A 19,680-nucleotide genomic window follows, 5' to 3' on the forward strand; every position below is an offset into this window, starting at 1 on the left:
CAGTCATAGGGCTTGAAAGGGTAAATTACCCTACATCACTGGAAAATTTTGCCCTTGCATTTATTTCATTCAGAAATCTTTTTTAAACACTGCTTTGGGTGCAGAGCAAGACTGATGAGGTGTGCAACCGAACAGGAGTGGGGACACCAGCAGAAGTCACAGCTGTGGTGGAAGATGCAGACAGCACGCACACCTGTGTCAAAAGTAAATGTAAAAACACAATACACCTTCCAACAGGTCAGCTTTTGGGGTTTCTCACCTGAATAACATGTTTTGAAGACAGACTATCAAGACTGAAACAGATAAATCAATTCAGTCCTTTAAATCACTCCAGGGATCTTTCCTCACTCACTACTCGCTCTAAGACACCTCTTAGAATTGTTAAGTACATGTAATACAGGCAATAAACTTCAAACACATTCACAGTGACCAGAAACTTATGTCCTCCCGCTCAAACATACACATGCAGCATTTACCTCACATTAATGCTATGTCTTGTTAAAGAAAGTCTAATTGTAGCAGTCATAACACACAACAGGTATCTCTGATAATTACAGTTTATTATTCCAAAGCTACAAAAAAATTGTTCTAAGTCTTCAAGTCTACAAAGACATACAATGTTATCATTTACTAAAAGAGACATTCCACTCACAACCATATTTTCATCTGGAGGATAACAGAAAGCACAGAAGCTTGCAATCAGGTTTTTCTTTCTCTCCAGGAGCCATTCATTCTAAAAGCACTGCAAGAATTCATGGACAGCACTTACACACTTAGCTTTTTGTTTCAGAGTATACAATAAAAATGAGCATTGATCATTGAACATATTAATTAGCATGTAATTAGAATTATCAATATGGGAAAAAGTAGTGATGTGCAGACATCCTGCCTCTGGAATTAGATTCTAATTCTATTTAGATTAGGAAGCAATGAACTAAACCCACTATCCTGACAAGTTAACCATTCATATTGACACATTTTCGGATAGGAATAACAACAGCCCTAAGGATGGCACAGTAAACAAAAAGAAATTGTACTAACTTCTGACATTTAAAAAATGACCATGATAAAAAGGATATGGATTAGTTACACAAATTTGCTATTATGAGAGTATTGCCTTTAAAAAACAAACAAAAAAACCCCACCAGCGTAACGTGATATGAAACAGTACCAAAAAGAACACATAGTTATTACAGACAGGAGTGTACTGGCAAGAAAATTTAACCAACAAAAGGGTTAATTAGGGATACAAATTTTCTCAGACTGTTAATAATGGGAATGACACATAGTATGTGCCCATAAGTAATTCTCAGGTACCTTTGATCTTCAGCCCCAAGCGATTACTGTTGCCTACCATACCCTGGCCTCTGGGACTCTCTTAGAACCAGACATCTGGCTACTTTGTTGTTTTAGACTAATCTCATCCCAGGAGACCTCAAGAAATGACACCAGGCAAGGAGGGTCCTGGCAAGGGAAAAAACATTACAGTATCAGCAGATTTTTGAGTGGACTAGAGTATCAAAATTGTCTTCAAATTTCTACAGGGATCCTGTGGCTTCTCTTTATCTCCAGCTCTACTTTCATGCAGAACACCAGAATGCACGTGATCCTGTTTTATGGAACTGTAAATCTCTTTGGAGAAGCTAATGAATGATAATCCAGGAAAGAACAGGTGACAAAGGCAAACAGAAGTAAAAAAACTGCAATGAATGGGTGGATTTAATGAAGATTTTACTGAAAAGTCAGCACAGTGCATGATCAAACAAAGCTTTTAAAAGCCTACAAAAATTACTCTTAATAGCCAAACACTCAATTTTTTACTAATTCATAGGGTTTAACTGCCAGTAGTGTTATCCCTGAAGTACGATCCTCTGACAACTGTAACACATTCAGCCAAGCACTCAAATGGCTGCTCTGTGCTTAGAAACAGGGCAGTTAACAATGTAAGTTGTACTGGAAGGTTTAATTCAAAGGCAGGGCTTTCCTACCATTGGAGTCTACCTGAGTTTTGCCACAAACACTGGTCCATCAGATTCCTCAAACCACTACAGGTAATACCAGATGTGACCCCAGCAGCTGGACAACACTGTTGCAGGCAGCACTGCAAAAGGCCCGTTTGCACGTATGTGCAAATGTTTCTCTTAAAAGCTCTTCTATGATACCAGCCTGTTGTAGCTTAATTAACAACTTACTGACTGCTGCAGCTTCCATGTAGTTATGCAGCTTTACACAACAGAAAAAAGTCATACAATATTCCATACCACCACACAAAAAACTTATATTGCATTTATTAATACATCACAGACTGTAGCATAATCCAGACTGCAGTGTAATAAAAAAAAGCATTGTAAGGTAGAACAGGTCAAACTAATGTGCTTTTAAAAAAATAGCATGTGATTGTATCAGTGGAGATGGCATTAATAAAAGTAGCACAAAAAAAATGAAGACTAGGTAGAATTGTAATTTTGTTATTTTATGTACTGTAGGTGCTTATTTATACACCCTCTGTCTTCACTTGCCATAGAATTTGAATAGTGCATCCCACACACCTTTTTCCCCCACTCCTAAATCAACAACACACAACATTCTTCATAGGAACACATAAGGCCTACTTCACAAAATATACAGGAAATAAACAGTCAATAAAACAAACAACCTCCACACTAATTCTACATGTTAAACACAGAAAAATACAGACGATTTAGGCACAGGTTCTAACAAACATTTCTCACAGAGTCTAAAAGCATATTTTGGTAGGATTGTCTTAAATACAACAGCAAGAGCTTGGACATACGTATCACAGACTTATTTTCAAACCCTTATGCCATCACCAAGACTCCAACAGCAAATAGGCAAATGCTTCAGAACACAAATACTCCTCTGTTTACCCTAAGTATTGATTTATGTTCAATGGGTATCCAAACATTGGCAGCTAATTCTGCCTTGCACTATTTATTATGAAATTACAGCTATTCAGTAAGGTTTTCTAACAGTAAATAAAACTCCCTACAGCCATTCCAAAAAACTCAACAGCTGGAAGAAGCCAGCACTGCAGCATGACAGGAATGCAAACATATCCATACAAAGGCAAACGCAATATGAAAACAAACTCCAGAGAAAAAAGGTCTTTAAACAGAATCCATGTTAACACTTCTGCTAATTTGGAAATGGAATGGAACAGCTCCCATTTATCTGTCATTACAGTGGAACAGAGAGAAAAACCATTTTGGGTACAAGTAAAAATACTTTGAACAACATCTGGAACTCCTCTAAGAACCTAGTCAGTCTATACCAAAATGAACAATATTCTAAATGACATATAGTTCAAGCATTGATCTCACTGCAGAACCATCAATTCTGCCTAAGTACTAAATTCACTAGGACTCCTGATTTCAGCATATATATGAAAGGCTGTATATACAACTATGGCTTCTTCTTTCCTAATCTAGGACATTTAACAGTACAGCTCTATAGGTCACTGCTGACTACATCTACAATACATAGTTCTTAATTATTTACGTATTTTCTTTCTGTATGTATGGAAAACCTAGGAGAAAACATTCATAAACTATTTTGATTAAATTATCCCAGGTTTTGGAGGCTGCCCTTACCTCCAGCAAAGGCTGGAGGAATAGGCTTCTGAATGCACTCCAGTACTCCACATTTTCACCTCTATCAAAACTCTGATTCTTATCTTGTAATTAAACAGCTTGTCAGCTAGCAAAATTACTTTATACTTTGTTAATATCTGCATAAAGACACAGTAAAGGGAAAGTTTATTCATGTTTCCTGATGAACACACTTCCTAAACAAAGATAAGTACAATTACTCTAACTTAATTACATACATTTAACCCACAAATAAAGCTGCATCTTTGGAAGCATCTACAGCATGAACAATTCCAATACTTGTCTTCACTATCCTATTTTAAAAGTATGGACACAGTTTCATTTATTTGAAATAAAGACTGCATTAAAAAAATAATAATCCAAAATTAACTTGTGAGAATACAGTGGCCAAAAAATGCATTACTCTACTTCCTTAGCTTAGCATTTTATGTCAACTGCACATTTTTGCATAAGAAGACCAGCTAAGACCAATTACTGCTTCTGGAAATCCACCTACTACAAATCACATAGACCCAATTTTCATTTGTGACTCTTACCTACACTTACCCACTCCACTGCTTTAATTTCAACAGAAGAATATCTGATTTGTACTAGCATAAATGAGAAGAAACATGACCATGTTTCCAGGTACTCTCACTAGTAGCACAGGTGTTCTTTTGCTGGTAGCAGCTGGCATGTGCTAATTAGAAGAAAACCAAATTCAACTATTTCTAGTTTTGTAAAAACATGTAAGTAGTGATATGGCTCAGAATAAAATCTCAGTTTATTTCAGTATGCTCTACAGAAGAAAATAACCCAACAAAATTAATTTTTCAATTGCCTTGCACTGCACAACTTAGAAGGAACTTGAAGCCTGAAAAACAGGAAATATACTTAAAATCTGCTTGTATGACATATCTGCATTAGGCTGCAAAAAAATTATTAGAGAGAGTGAAAAGACACTCTTGCCTCCCCAAATTAAAAAAAACCAATAAACAAACCACAACCCATGAGAGCTGGTAAAGAAACCATGAGCATAGCTTGCTGGAAGTGTTGCTAAACAAGTTATCTACCTCACAAGATACTGTATGATAAGTTAGCATAATGAGTGATACACCTGAATAAAATAATCTCTTGAAATTTAGAAGCACTGACTACTACTAACACCCAGCAGTCTGGGAAACAGAAGACTTACTGCTGATTTCAGTGTTAGTAAGGAAGATGACAAACAACATGTTGGAACTGGCTGGTGATTTGAAAGAGGAGGGAAATTAAAATCAGTGTGATCACTTAAGCAACATAACAAGATGCTTACACTATGGGCACAGTGACTTTTATTATGCAAGAATACCAGAAGGGGGAAGAATTGGGAGGGTAGTAATATTGACTATACTGCTAAGACAAGAAGAAATTAATTTTACATACTCTAAAGACAAAAATGCCTATCTGAATCCTGTTTGCAACTTAAGAGTTCAGCTGTCAGACTCACAAAATACCTGACTTATAATTATGTTCTAGGATTCTGTATTTACATAAAGCAAAGTAAATCAGCACTACTGAATAGGCTACTATTGGGAATTTATATAATACATTTAATAATTTCTTTAAAATAAGTATATGTATACATAGCAAGATTTTATAGCAAGGTAGGTCTTTTTATGTTATTTGCAGAAGATGTATACTCCAAGTTTTACCTGATGAGAGTACCAAGAAGATTTGAAGAAACAAACATAGCAACATAGGCATTTGCTATTCAAGAGATCCTGACAGCAGACCCCTTATGAAGCACAGATGCCTCAGACTGACTCGTTCTCAGAAGGGATTTGAGGACAGTACTTTTCAATACTGCGTATTTTTCTGGGTATTCCATACTTACAAATAACATCTATTGTTCTGAGTTTCTCAGATTGTAAATTGCAGAGAATCAAGCCATGCAGAAATCACTGACATGGGTGGTACAAATAGCAAAAAAGTCCTAGTACGAATAGGTCACAGACATTTATGACAATGCTTAGAAATGGAAATGCCTTACAACTGTACAAAAGAGGTTGCACCTTTGGTTGAAGGAAAAACATATAAGAGAGGCCATTGACTAAATTATTAAAATATACACCTTAGAGAACATAACTCTATATAGAAGTCTCACTCAATACAGATATCCTGGACCATTTGGAAAATGAAAGTACTGCAAGTATTTTTGAGATAACACATATGACATTAACATTACAGAAAAAAATGTAACAGGATATATTTTCTAAATTTCATGATCACTTGCCATTTTAAAACAGAAGCATAAAACACATCCACAGATCAGAACTGAGGTTTTATGTCCAACTTGAATGGTTGGACACTCATTTCTTGAATTACAGGTAACCTCTCACTTCAGTTTACGCTGCTTCTTCTCAAAGGACTTCTAAGAAACCACATATATTGAAAATAAGAAGTTTCCCTAAAAACACATTCATTTTGAAATGCGGTATTTTGCTTAAGTAGAATAAAACCTGGTACCCACTCTTAAAGCTGACATTCTCTAGTTCCAGTTAGTTAGAAAATCATCTTACTGTAGAATTAGTTTATATTTTCAAAGAAATAAAAATATCACTTGGAAACACATATATGTACTTGTTATTTGTAGTTGTAACTCAGGAAGCAAACGCACCTTTTAACAAATACCTCTTCTTAAACTAGATGACAGGAATTAAGAAACAAACAAACCAACAAACACTGAAACCTTACATTTTACTTAGAAGTGAAATAACATGAAAACAGGACTAAACAGACTTTTCCAAATAAAATCACAACTGAAACCTTCCTGTAGATATAATAACTTTCATGACAGTGAAAGCAGAAACATGAAGGGTTTCATTTTTGCCTATGGTTGTTTAATATTCTACTTTTAAAAGTGGCACATCACTGGCAAATTTCAGCACTTCTGCAAGCAAACAGATTGAGCACTGTAAACTCTGTGAACAAGTGCATGGTGTTATCAGCAGGGGTATTTGAAAACCATTCCCAAGATGCAGACATGGAGCTCAGACTCTCATCTATTAAGCAGATTTCCATTGCTCATTGGTGTCACTGAAATGCAGAAATACACACATACAAGTCTAGCACAAACTGCTGAATAAATAGGCCTATGAATATTCATTTCTACGTACAGCAGAACAGACTGATAATAACCTGGGTCACTAAAAACCTTAGTTCTACTTAAGTTTTTCTGCCCTGTTTCCCTTCAACATTTGTTCTTTCCGATATACATGAGATATCAACAAATTACAACAGACACCATATCACTGTATGCACACGTGCTTTGATTACTTCATTAGGGACTGAAGATCATTCAAGTTTACAAAATTCTAGTTCTATAAAAGCATTATTATTATTAACTAAGGAAGATGTTGCCTGTATGCTATGACAGACAGCTGAAAAGCTATGAAATTTTTCTAAAAGTCTTCACAATGTTAAAAAAGAGGTGTTTTTTTTCAATCTAAGGTTGAAATAAAGGCACAATATATAGCAATAATGACAATTATTCTGATCTTCAGTATCCAGATTAAAGGCTGTAAACTCCCCATCGATAATGTGAAAACCTCAGTGAATGTTTCATGCCCTAATATTATGTCTGAGAAAGAACTTTTCAGACTCCATTATGTCCGCCATGAACTTGATCTTTCACCTCTAGTGAAAATCCTCTTACAACTATAATTCTAAAGTTAATGATGAGAGATTTCATTTGCTTTCCAAGCACAGATAAAACCTTTTTGAAATACACTCTCACTGCCATGACCTTGGTCTATGACTTAAGAGTTCACCACATGTAATAATTTACTTTGCCCCATGGGGCTCATTGAGCTTTCCTTTTAAAAGGTTTTGGATATGCAGTTGGAGCTGAAACACTCACACAGCATGTATCAAAGTATACATCCCAGTGAACATTATAGATATTTTGCAACAATATCAACAAACAAAATTAATTTAGATCAAAATATAACAACAAAATATAACAACAAAAAGGTCTAGCTAAGTAAAGTCATCCACACGCTAGAAATTCAGCATTTTGGGAATCTTGTTACAATGATTCACAATACCTGCTAGAACTGGGAGTTTCAAGATTTCATGGAAGTATTAATACATGCAAATTGGCAACCTAATTCTGGAAATATACTGTTGCTCTGGATTTACAATACCAAACACAATCCAGTTCAAGCACATTAATACTCTCTTTAGCTTATGTGCCACATGATTACCAGAACTGCTGTACTGGACTAACTAGTTAGTCTATGGTTGCTGACTTCTTTGCAGATAAAGCCATGCATGCAATAGATGGTTTGTTGTTTTTTGGTTTTTTCTCATTTATTTCTTACTCAACATACGTCTATTATTCGAAGTAAATAGATGAAGTCAGAATTACTGTATCCGCCTTAATATAAGGCAAGTTTTTTGCTCCTCTGATTCTTGGGGAAAATTCCCTCAGAAACGTTATCTACCTTAAATTCAAAGACTAGCTTGCAGTCCTAGTCAAAAAGGATACAGCTACTGCCTCACAGTGCACATCAAGGAATGATAACATGCTGCCAAGCACGACCATGGCTTCTACCCTTTCCCACTCCTTTCCCACTCTGCCTCACACTGTTTCTCAGAGCAGCCAGGCAGCTGGTGCCAATTCCCTGGGGATGTGCACCAAGGCGCGCAGCACGGCAGGATTCGGAGGCAGACAGCGAGGACCTTGAGAGGTCAGGCTGTGGGTGGCAGGGAAACCAGAAATGCCAGAGAACCAAACAGTCTGGAAATGCAGCTTGTAGTGGGGATATATACAAAGAGGTACTGGAAGGGTTGGCAAAGCTTCTGTTTAATGTCTCCCCTACGACACGAATAATCAGGGGCTGTTGAGCTTCAGGGCACCTATAGTAGTGTGAACACACTACTACTAACGGTCCTTTGCCAGTCTCCTGCCCCTCAAAATTTCCTAATGATACCATCTTCTCAGAGAGGTTTCCTGTATGAGTACAAGGGTTCAAGACCCTGTTGCAGTTACTCCAAGTGGTGGTGTTTCCTCTCCATCCTTGTTAATTCAGAAGTGGCAGCAGAAGTAGTGGATTTCAGACAGAAAAGGCCAAACACACAAGGGAACACTTGCAAAAAAACCTAGCTGAGCAAGAGAGCAACCGGCTGTGAGGACTGCATGTCTGAAAAAGGGTTCCCAGCCAACAAATGGCTTTTCTTCAACATGTCCAGAAACAGTTTACCAACAGCTTGCTGGTTTTGGATTTCATAATGGGGCCAGTATTTTACAGAAACTGGAGCCTAAATAATGCTTTGAAAGCAAAGAAAATTTGCTGCTCCATTGCTCTCCACATTTTTAGCCAAATACTCTCACAAACAAAGGAATAAAAAGTCAGTTTAACAGAAAAAAAAAAAACTGGAAACACTTCTAAAATATCCTGTCTTCTCCTAAGAGTTCTATTAAAATATTTTAAGTAAATTTGAGCTTGTTTACTTTCATATAAAGGAATCGAAAAATCTGTTGTCTCTTCATGCAGACAAAGTTTTCCCATAGAATGCAAGACACTTTTTCTTAACATGTATTGAATATAACAATTTGACAAACAATATAGAAGACAAAAACCTTCATGATGTTCTATCACAATGATGAAAAAAAAAGGGTAACCGATTTTATTTCCTTGAAAAATAATGAAATGTAAAGATAACATTTTTAACTGAAAAATCCACTTTACGTTTTACAGCTATGATTTCCACAAACAAGGACTTAATATTGCACAGGCAAAAACTTAGCTAAAGAAAACAAATAACAGAAATATTGCTTTCTAACCTATATATTATTATTAGCCACTAAGCAAATATGTTCATCCCAGATAAAAATGTGTTTGGATAGAAACAAAAATATTTCCAAGTGAAATACTCTGAAGCTTAGATTTTAACACGGAAAGGAAATATTTAAGAAAGGAGAAACACTATCTCTCTACAAGCCAGTGTTCAGAATTTGCACATTTCATGAACAGTAATGTTATCCTTGACTAAATCCACTAAAGATATTCCCTAAAGGGCATTTTGTCTTTTCAAGAGACACATTTAATTTTTATTTACCTGCAGAGTAAGCTGGAAACAGTAAAAGGTATTTTTCAGATTTCAAAATATTAGCAATGCTTTACACATTATCATTCAAAATGTTGGTTAAAAAACCCAAAACAACAAACAACCAAACAAAAACAACACAGGATTAATTCAATTTTTGACAATCATGATTGTGCATATTAGCTTTTGCTAATTTTACAAGTATGTGGTTTTGTTCCCAGTCCCAATGCTGGGGTCACCAACAGCCATGATAACCATTTGCAGCAGAGGATCCAGGTCCATAGAGACAGATGAACACATGAGCAAATGTCAACAGAGCCTTCTTTTTTTTGTGTGTGTGTGGTAGAAAATACACCACGAATGAGCAACAAAGCTGAGAAGTTTGTGTTCTGTTGTATCAGGAATTTAACACCAACCCTAACATATGCAACAATTATTAAACACTTCACTATTAAAGTTAATATTACTGTTTGCTTTGTAAGCCAACAGGTGAGGGACAGCAGAACCAGAAGCATGTCACTGGCTTTCAGTACCAACAAACAAGTGCACTGCTCTGTCAAAATAAAGCCGTTAGCAAATGACTCTTACACAGCGAACACTGGCATCATGCAGACATTCCACAGAATTAAGACTGCAAAAAAACAGTCCACTACGAACAAATTATTTGTAACTTTCTAAAGGTGTCACCTTCAGAACAATATTTGAAGTCTTCACTGCTCTCCAGAAGGTATCCTTTCAAGGACAGAGGAAGGGAGAATAGGCAACAAACACATTTCCTCCTCGCTACAAAATATCTGCAATCTCTCCTTCAAACAGCCATAAAGATTAAATACCAGAGAGCACAGAAGCTGAATTTTCGGGAGCAAGTGGACCCTACTCTCTGCAAATACTTTAATGAAAGAGTTATTGATTTGTTTCAACAGCTAAAAAACCTTACTTTGCATAGGCAATGCATTTTGTACAACACTCCCTGCTAAATAAAGGAAGGTCTTGCTCACTAATTTTACACAGAATTGACCTGCAGACCAAGACAAATACAAATCCACCCTGCTTTAAAAGGCTATTTTTTATCAAGCATGAGAGCAAGACTTTTTTTCTGACCTGGCTTCTCTATGCCACAAACAGCTTTCAGGGTCACTGAATGCACCACAGCAGAAAAAAAACTCGTCTCCCCAGCCAAGCACTGTAGAACAGCAACAGCAAAGCACCCGAGAACACTCCTGTTAAACTCGCATCTAGGCCAGTCGAGCAAACATAATTATATGAACACAAGGCTATGATGATTCCAAGGAGTTTAGAGCCACAGCACTAGCAGTTTAGCATCGTTTCAACAGACAATTTTACAACTTCCTAGGTTCTGGTAGAGCCACTACAAGCACCCCAGATTTGGGAAGACTGAACATGCACAAGGCTCGAAAGTTCTGTGTCATAAAAGTTAAACAGTTAAGAGTTTTAATATCTTTTCTTGCACTTCCCTAATCTCTTACGGTCCGAGGAGTGTAGGATAGGGGCAATTTCCACCAGCCACCTTATAAGCCAAATGAAAGACCCCAAGTTAGTACTGGCAACCAGAGACAAAATTAAAGCTTTTTATCACAAGTCTAACTCATTGATTGATACCTTAGGATAGCAAATCAGTTGCTTCTCAAAGGTGTTGGAAGAACCTGAAACTTCGTACAAACTGAAGTAGGGAGCTGGGGGTAACGTGCTCAAATATGGGGATTTCTGAAGTCCATCAGCCTCATTTTATTTCCACTGAACTAAGAGCAGACCTTAATGCCTTTGAAAATTCCTTCCATTCTGAACAGTGGATCTGTATTACAACTACTGGTGATAAATGAAAGGAGAACAATGGGGGGGGAGGAAACCTAGAAGATTCCACAGTTGCTTTGGGTTATAGAAGACTTGAGAAGACAATGAGGAACTCTAGAGATATCTAATGGAGCTGCATGACTGGGACACATTATAGTGATGAAATTCATATTGTACGTAATAATTTGGGCTACTCCTCTGCATTGATGGATATAAAATGTACTCACCACTCAGGGAAGGAAAAATCCCTAAGTGTCAATAAATAGTTCAATAAAAACCATCTGCTCAAAGCACAGTAATGATAAAAGAAAAGTAAACTCTTAGGATACATAAAAAATTAGACTGTAATACTAGAATAGAGTGGGTGAACTTAATAGCACAACAGCTCCTATGTACATACAAGGCTTATGCTGACACAGTTAACTCTTTATATTTGTACATGTGAAGTAGAGACAATCTTCCCTAAATTTGTCCTCTGACACCCATAATATATTATCCAGAGACTTCACTACAGTATCTACTGGTAGAATTAGTCATCTTTTCATGTAGAGCTATTTAATCTGTGTGGGTTGACAAAATTTTTAACTTAGGAAATAAAAATCCCCCTCATTTTCATTAGAGGTTTTTTTTTTCTTTAGCAGCATCAAATTTTAAAACAACAGAATGACTTACCCTTTCATAAACAAAACCCCAAAATATTAATCTTTTAAGTGTATTTTGGATATAAAATTTTAGAGAACACCACTGTAAATTTTTACTTACATTCAATGAAGAAAAAACTGTATTATTGGAGACAACGAATCATTATGTCACATATAGTTTATTTGAAGATCTTAAATGATTTTGTTTCATAATGTTCATGTGTTACCTTCCAAAGGTAAACATTCTTGGTACACTTGTGCATCAGTCTATGAATCACGAACCATTAGAGCTTGTACCTCTTTTTATTCATTTTGGTTTTTGTTTTTTTTTTCAAAGGTTAATGTACATGTACACACAGTCCAAAGAATGTCAGATATTTTTAGAGAAATCAATATCTTTCCTGTGACTTTAGAGTAGTTAGGGTTCACTTTTTAGTTTTTACTGAAAAAAACACACCACTCTCAAACCAGGGAATTTTCCAGCATTTATTTCTCAGTAAACACACACATGATTTTATTTTAAAACAGCAGTTAAAATTATTGCACATAATTTGTTGGCAAAATGTTACTACTCTTCCTTGATTCTGTGGACCTTGCAATTTTATATTCAGATTTATGTTTGACAGCTGCTTCAAAAACAAATCTAGAGATCGATACTAGAATTCTTTCTTTACTTCATATCTAGTTCCATAAATACTTTTCTAGCTGTCTTTGTTATAATAATCTATTTTATATTTTAAAATCTTATCTTGCATATGCAAGACCTTGTTTTACAAAAGGCATAAGGAACCACATGAAAGTTGCTAAAAAAACCCCAAACAAACCAGTACCTTGGTTAAGAGATTTTGTACAAGCTACAGCTTAACTGAACAAAAAAAAACCTCAATGGTTTTGTTGTGTATGACAGTGAAATAGCCAAAGTATTCTTCAATAAAAAGAACTGTCTGCCACGATTTATCTCTACAATTCCATCACAGCTCTTGCCTGTTATGTTACATGTTTCAAAACTGTGTCATTAAGCTGCCATAAAAGTCATCGCAAATTGTTTTTTCTCCCAAACTAATAATAGACTTATAGATCTAATTTTCAACCTCTTTTCTTCGTTACTTTGATTCTTAAGGAGAATATGACATTTGCTGTCTAAATACTTTGTAGTAATATCTGGCATCTCTACAGCATTTCTGTCTGAGGATCTCTCAGCTTTTAATAGGTTTGTGTTCACAGCACCTTGAAATGCTGACATATTTGTCTCTCTCTTACAGAAATGGATAGTTAGAAGCAAATTTTTAAGAAATTTGCGTTATCATTTCATTGAGAAACTAAAATACATTTTGGAAAAACAACACAAAAGGCCTTCTGTGCTGTCAAACGCTATAATGTCACTAAAATCCTGACCCTCCCTAGCTCAACAAGAGCAAAGAACAACAGTGAGGCCTTCCGGTTTTCATTCTCTTTTTTTTTTTTTTTAAACTGCATAGACTGTCCTCTCCACAAATCAAGAGATTTTGTAAGCATTACTGATGTCAGAAACAACTACATAATTGAGAAAATATCACTAAATAAAAAATTAGATTTTTATTTCTCACAGTAATCCCTCCTTATTTTTTGTCAGCATACATATGAACATTGTTTTTTGTTCATATAGGGCTTAATACGCACCAAACTATATTCAGGACTTGAAACTGGCTTTGCTAATGAGCTAAATGGGTTTTTTTGTGGCAAAAGCTGGGAATAGCCTGGTTTTCTCTCTGAAAGAGAGCTGAGAGAATAAACATGATATAGAGACCAGAGAGAGGAGCTGAAGAAACCTAAGAAAAGGTCACAGAGTCAATAGGTGTGAGTTTGTAGCTCTACTAGGAAAGTTGCATTTCTGTTCATGACATCAAGAACAGCTACTTCCATCAAAACCAAAGACAGAATAGCCATAAACCATCTTCCTCTCCTCCAAAGGCCAAGATATTCAGACAGCACAGACAGCTTCCCTCTCCACTGTTTATATCTCTCATTTGCTAACACCACTCTGGATAGAATGATACTTGCTCCTGGCTAGTCTGAATATAGGCAGATCTTTGGACAGAAATTTTAATCTCTTCCATATCTTCTTCCAAAAACCACAGGTAATTATCTTACCATGCTGCATATCAGACATTTTCAAAACACACTACTTATATTACTACTAGTACACAAGTGTCTATGAAGTTATACAGAAACACTGTCTTAAACAGCTGAACACCTCTGCTGCTGCCACTGCCATCATGGCAATATGCAAGGAAATGAGATTTGAAAAGTCTGTCTTAAGTCTTGTGTAACAAGCAGTATTGAGTGAACTAGTCAACTCCATTATCTTCTTTGCAGCTAGAATATATTATTCTTCCACTCTGCTAATACCAACACTGGATTTCTCCTCCATCAACTATAACAAAAGACACCGATACACAAAAAAAATCTGCTACAGGTTCTTTTTGCTCTCTATTTCTTTCTTAAAAAGCTACAGGGATCTTTTCCCTCCTATAATCCCTATGACTTATGAAGAAAGTTCTTTTCAGTCCCTTAAAACAAGCCACCAAACCACTAAGAGCTAAGTGAAAATGATAATTTTCACCCTTAAACACCAAAAGACTCAGGAGCCTTTTGGTTTCCAAATCTCATCCTCCTCCCTACCATAACGCCACAGCTAGAGCAAGCAAAGGTGATAACTGACTTGATTGTCTTTCCTTATTAATGGAAAGTTACTGCTGACAAAGGGCTTTTGATAGAATTTTTTCCTTTGGAATGCCCCAACCATCAAAGACAACCCCCACATTCTCAGCTGCTAGGCATGCTGCAAAGTAATACAAATGGTTAAAGTGGTAGAGTTTGGAAGAATCACAGAATCATCAAAGTTGGAAGGGACCTCTAGGGATCATCTAGTCCAACTCCCCCACTAAAGCAGGATCCCCATCACACAGAACAGCATCCAGGCAAATTCTGAATACCTCCAGTGAAGGGGACTCCACAACTCTCCTGAGCAGCCTGTTCCAGTGCTTTTTCACCCTCCCAGCAGTTTTTTCTCATATTTAAATAGAACTTCCTATGTTCCAGCTTGTGCCTGTTGCCCCTCATCCTGTCACTAGGAACCACTGAAAAGAGTCTGGCTCCATCCTTCTTGCACCCACCCTTTAGATACTTACAGGCACTAATAAGGTCTCCCCTCAGCCTTCTCTTCTCCAGGCTGAAGAGCCCCACATTTCTCAGCCTTTTCTCATAGGAGTCCAACAGCTGCTAAGACTAGATATTTGAAAGCAGTATAGATCACAGGGTTGATGATCAAATGATGTCTAGGAAGAATGTTCATTTTCAGTTTGGACAATTTTATATTTGCATGCTTGAGTAACTGTTCAGCTGCTGAATTCCTATACACAGACCAAGAGGATTTAAAGCTTAGATACAACTTTTTTTATATACCATGTGTTTGAACCATCAGGAAAACAAACACTGGTTAAGTTGTATAGTTGCTATTAAATACTGATAGTTAAATTATACAGATTTTCAGCTTTTCTGGGTTTGTACTTGCAAGAACATTAACTTTTTCAACAATCAATACAGTTTAATCAGAATTCTTAGTATCAGCTTTGTTGGCCACACCTTCCTTAGCTGACAAAAGCTGAACAATATTTTGTGCTCTCAGGAACATTTCAATTAAAAAAGCCAAGTCTTTGTAAGATTAACAAAAATGTCTTCCTTTTATAATCTCATAACCACATTTTCCAATTGATAAGCAGCAAAATCCCCCACCCAAGCAGCTTCTAATGATGTAGACTATCTTTCTAAGCACTTAACCAAGCAGTAATATTTAATACCCTGCCCAAACAATAAAATGCAACTTTTACGTAAGACCTTTCAGCACTGATCTTCAAACACTTAATTGCCATTATCCATTTCTGCTAACCTCAGACACACAACACCTCACTTCTCTACCCAACAGGTTAATGACAGAGCTAAAAATAGAAACCATGTTTCCTCACCCCCAGGTGAGTACTATTTCTACCATGCCATAGTACCTGACACTTTGAGGATAACCCAAGTCCAAACTGAGATTCAAGAGTCTCTTTTACTAAGATAAAAAAAACCTAAACCCCTTTATAGTGTCATAACACACCTAACTACCACAGCTCTTATATGCTGTTTCAAGAAATCCAGAGGTCTTCAGAGCACTTATGGAGTGTATGCTTGCAGTCTGCAGCAGCAGGACAGTTCTCAAACTAATTAGCACACGTGGAGCTTCTTCACTACATTGCTTCTGAGCAAGTTCATTTATCTTCATATTACATTATGCACTGTAGATACAGCCTAAGACTAGTCAGTTTCTCTAGGTAAGGGATACAAGCTTGACGAGGTAGAAGCAGTTTAAGAGACATTATTATGAACAAATGTTCTCAAGTACAATCACTCATATTTCCAGCTGACTCCCAGGTTTAAATTCTTTGTATAAAAGAATGGATTTAAATTGTAATGGGAAAAAAAAGCCTGGTTCCACTAATGTCAGAAAGAGAAATGCATCAATAACAGCTTGGGTGAAATTTGGCAAGGAGAGATGAGAGAGGGTCTTCTCTCCTAGCAGGAGGGATGTGATTTGCTGTTCATCAGAAGGAAAAATAACAACTGTCTTAACGACAGAGAAGCATCAAGTTCCAAAAATACATTTGCACTGGAAACTTGTTCAAGTTTGGCAATAAATACACCACACATTTTGTCTACACTGAGCGTGTTTAAAGGGTATTTCTCTTTTGTATAATTTCCTAGAGCCTGACTGAGAACTCTCTGTTCCCAAGACCCAGTTCTTGATTCACTCCATCTCCATTGTCAGCAACTACCTGTAACTAGAAAACTTCTAATTTATTTCTTCATCACTTCTATGTACCTGAATTATTTCCTGATATAAGTACTCCACAGCATCTCCATCAGACAATTTTTATAATTCTTGTTTTCAGGTAGCAAACTTGAGACAGTGATGTGCATCAGGATTGCCCGTAATTACAGGTACTTGATTTGAGATGCTTTGGGTCTCTCTTCAGAGGATATAGCAATTAAACAGCACTTTGTCAGTACAAACTATGACTTCAATCTATTTCAGTGCTATCATGTGTTTTCAAAGCTGACATTAATCAGTCCCAAGAGTCTGAACTCAGAAAATGAGAACTAGACAACTAATGGCCGTATTTAAAAAATGTAGTTGAAGTGACTCACCCAACCTCATGCGGGAGCTCTGTGGCTGAATTAAGATTTGGCTCTAACCCTCTAGAACAGCATCCCACCAGCCTCAGCTTTAATTGCTTTCAGTGTTATTTTCTCCCTTCCTCACCTATTAGGTCTCATCCACCTTCAGCAGTTACGAGGAAGAAGGTGTAAAGGAAACAACCTCATTAATTAGCACACCTGGATTAATCTTCTAACTAGTCCTCCTGAAAATAGGATGTGTTTTGTGGATAAATAGTCCAAAATTACATCAGCATATGCCATTTAAGGCACAAATGACCAAACTGATTTTGAACAAACAACTTCAATTCTGGCATTTCCTTATCTGTTGAGAGCTTGGCATTGCATCACTGTCAGATAATTCCATGTTCACAGAACTTGCATTTCATGCAGTAACAAATAACAATGTAATTAATTTAAATTATTTTTTCTGTCTCCATAATCACTTGCTACATTTGCAGCTTAAAGCTCAAGGAACTCTTACCATAAGGCTTCTTAATACTAAACAACATCCAAACAATCACTGCAAGGGCAGTTCTTCACCGCAAAGCTAATGGTCTGTGAAATAACTAGTACACGGCATATGGATTTTATATGGTTAGGAATTACATTGCAGCAACAAACAAATCTCCTAACACCAATTTCTATCAGAAACTTTTCTATCACCTCAGAAAACTGAGCTTCTTTCAGTTTGAACAATACCAGCATGTAACATTGTTTCCCTTGTTCAACACCAACATGATAGCCAAGTCAATTCTAAATGTTTTTACAAACTACAACAACATCCCATTGCAGTCAGTGTTTTGCTCCACAAGCTCACCACAACTAAATATTTGTTTGAACTTTCGTTTAAAAAAGCATTCAAGAACAAAATGAAAGCTCACCTCATTTCCACCAACAGCTTTGGTTAAAATCACCGCAGATGACACTGGTGGTGGCATGCAGCCTACTGTCTGCAAGCTGAAAATAACAAGAAGAAATGTTACATTCCTCATATGATGCACTATGTAACCTAAAACCTTAAAATATCACACAGCTGAGTAAAAACAATCATCCCCTGTGCAACCCAATCAGTTTCTGCTACAGTTACAGCCACAGCCCTGCACCAGCTGGCAGGATTTCTATGCCTTCTCTTACCAACCACCACAGTGAAGAGTCCTGTCACCTTTTAAAAACCCAAAGACCTAACCTCTCTGTGATTCCATTTCCCCATCTAAAGTACTCTATCTACCACTCACAAAAGTATCTACACATCTATCACAAAGGTAACTGCATATACATGTTGAAATAGAGTTTGCAGTGTGGATTGAAATATCTGTAGCTATTTGGGGGAAAAAAAAAAAAAAAAAGGAAATAAGGATGCAAAACCCTATTTCTTGAAAAAGCTGCTCAGTGATAAAAAACATTTACTGCTAAGCAGAAGAGTAAGAAGAAACACGCTCACTATTTCAGGTTCCAAATATACTTCATTTTTCATCAAACCCTACCAGAAAAATTATCACAATTAAGCTTTTTATTTCCTGAACATTAAAAGGCCATTAAATGTTTAATCTTAATGCATGTTTTCACTCTATTGTAAAATCACCTGACTTCCATTAATCTACACATACAAAGTTTTCTCCTGCATTTTAGAAGTCTAAAATACTTAATTATGTCATTTTTTCCATTGTTTGTGCAGCAAAATTATCAACATACATAGTAAATGTTGCTGCAAAGTAAGAAAAAATTGTGTGCTTTGTTTTGTTTTCAAAGACAGGCCAAAAAACCGTGGTTATTAGAAAAATTATTTGCATTAAATGTGTAAACTACAAGAACATACCACAATAGATTACATTTAAATCTGGGACTTCTGAAAAAAAAATATGTGTTGACTTAGAAAGAACCGTAAGGCATGAAATAGTCTGTGAAACCCCCAAAAGAATGGAACCTACATGTTTTCAAGTATTGGAATTTGACACAGTATTCTAGACCAGATCAATTACTAGCAGCGAACTACGTTACACTTGTAACTGTGTTAGTCCGTGCCCAGGAAACACAGTGTCAAAAAGCTACAGCAAACAGAAGTATTAAATCCAAATAAGAGGGAGTATTATTATAGTGCAACTGATAAGCTGCAAATATACGAAAAGCTTAAATAGAAGAAACAGATAAATGACAATGATGGTATTCTGTCAGCTACAGACACTGTGGAAAATGAAAGAGACAGCCAATGTAAACATTATATAAATCCAATCACAAAATGCCAAGCACCACCTTGGAAGTACATTGTACCTTTAGCTTGTAGTGAAGTA

The 19,680-nt window shown here is 36.4% G+C and overlaps 1 protein-coding gene across 1 annotated transcript in view; it reads right to left on the minus strand.

Annotated features, from left to right (window-relative positions):
* The window catches only part of SLC10A7 (solute carrier family 10, member 7), a 147,549-nt gene that overhangs the window by 117,848 nt on the left and 10,021 nt on the right, over positions 1-19,680 (minus strand). The window contains exon 4 of the mRNA XM_010009001.1: positions 18,274-18,349. Coding sequence (XP_010007303.1) covers positions 18,274-18,349 — 76 coding nt within the window. The remainder of the gene's footprint in view (positions 1-18,273; positions 18,350-19,680) is intronic.

Source organism: Chaetura pelagica, unplaced genomic scaffold (assembly GCF_000747805.2).
Source record: "Chaetura pelagica isolate M959 unplaced genomic scaffold, ChaPel_1.0 scaffold221, whole genome shotgun sequence".
NCBI classification, from domain to species: domain Eukaryota; kingdom Metazoa; phylum Chordata; class Aves; order Apodiformes; family Apodidae; genus Chaetura; species Chaetura pelagica.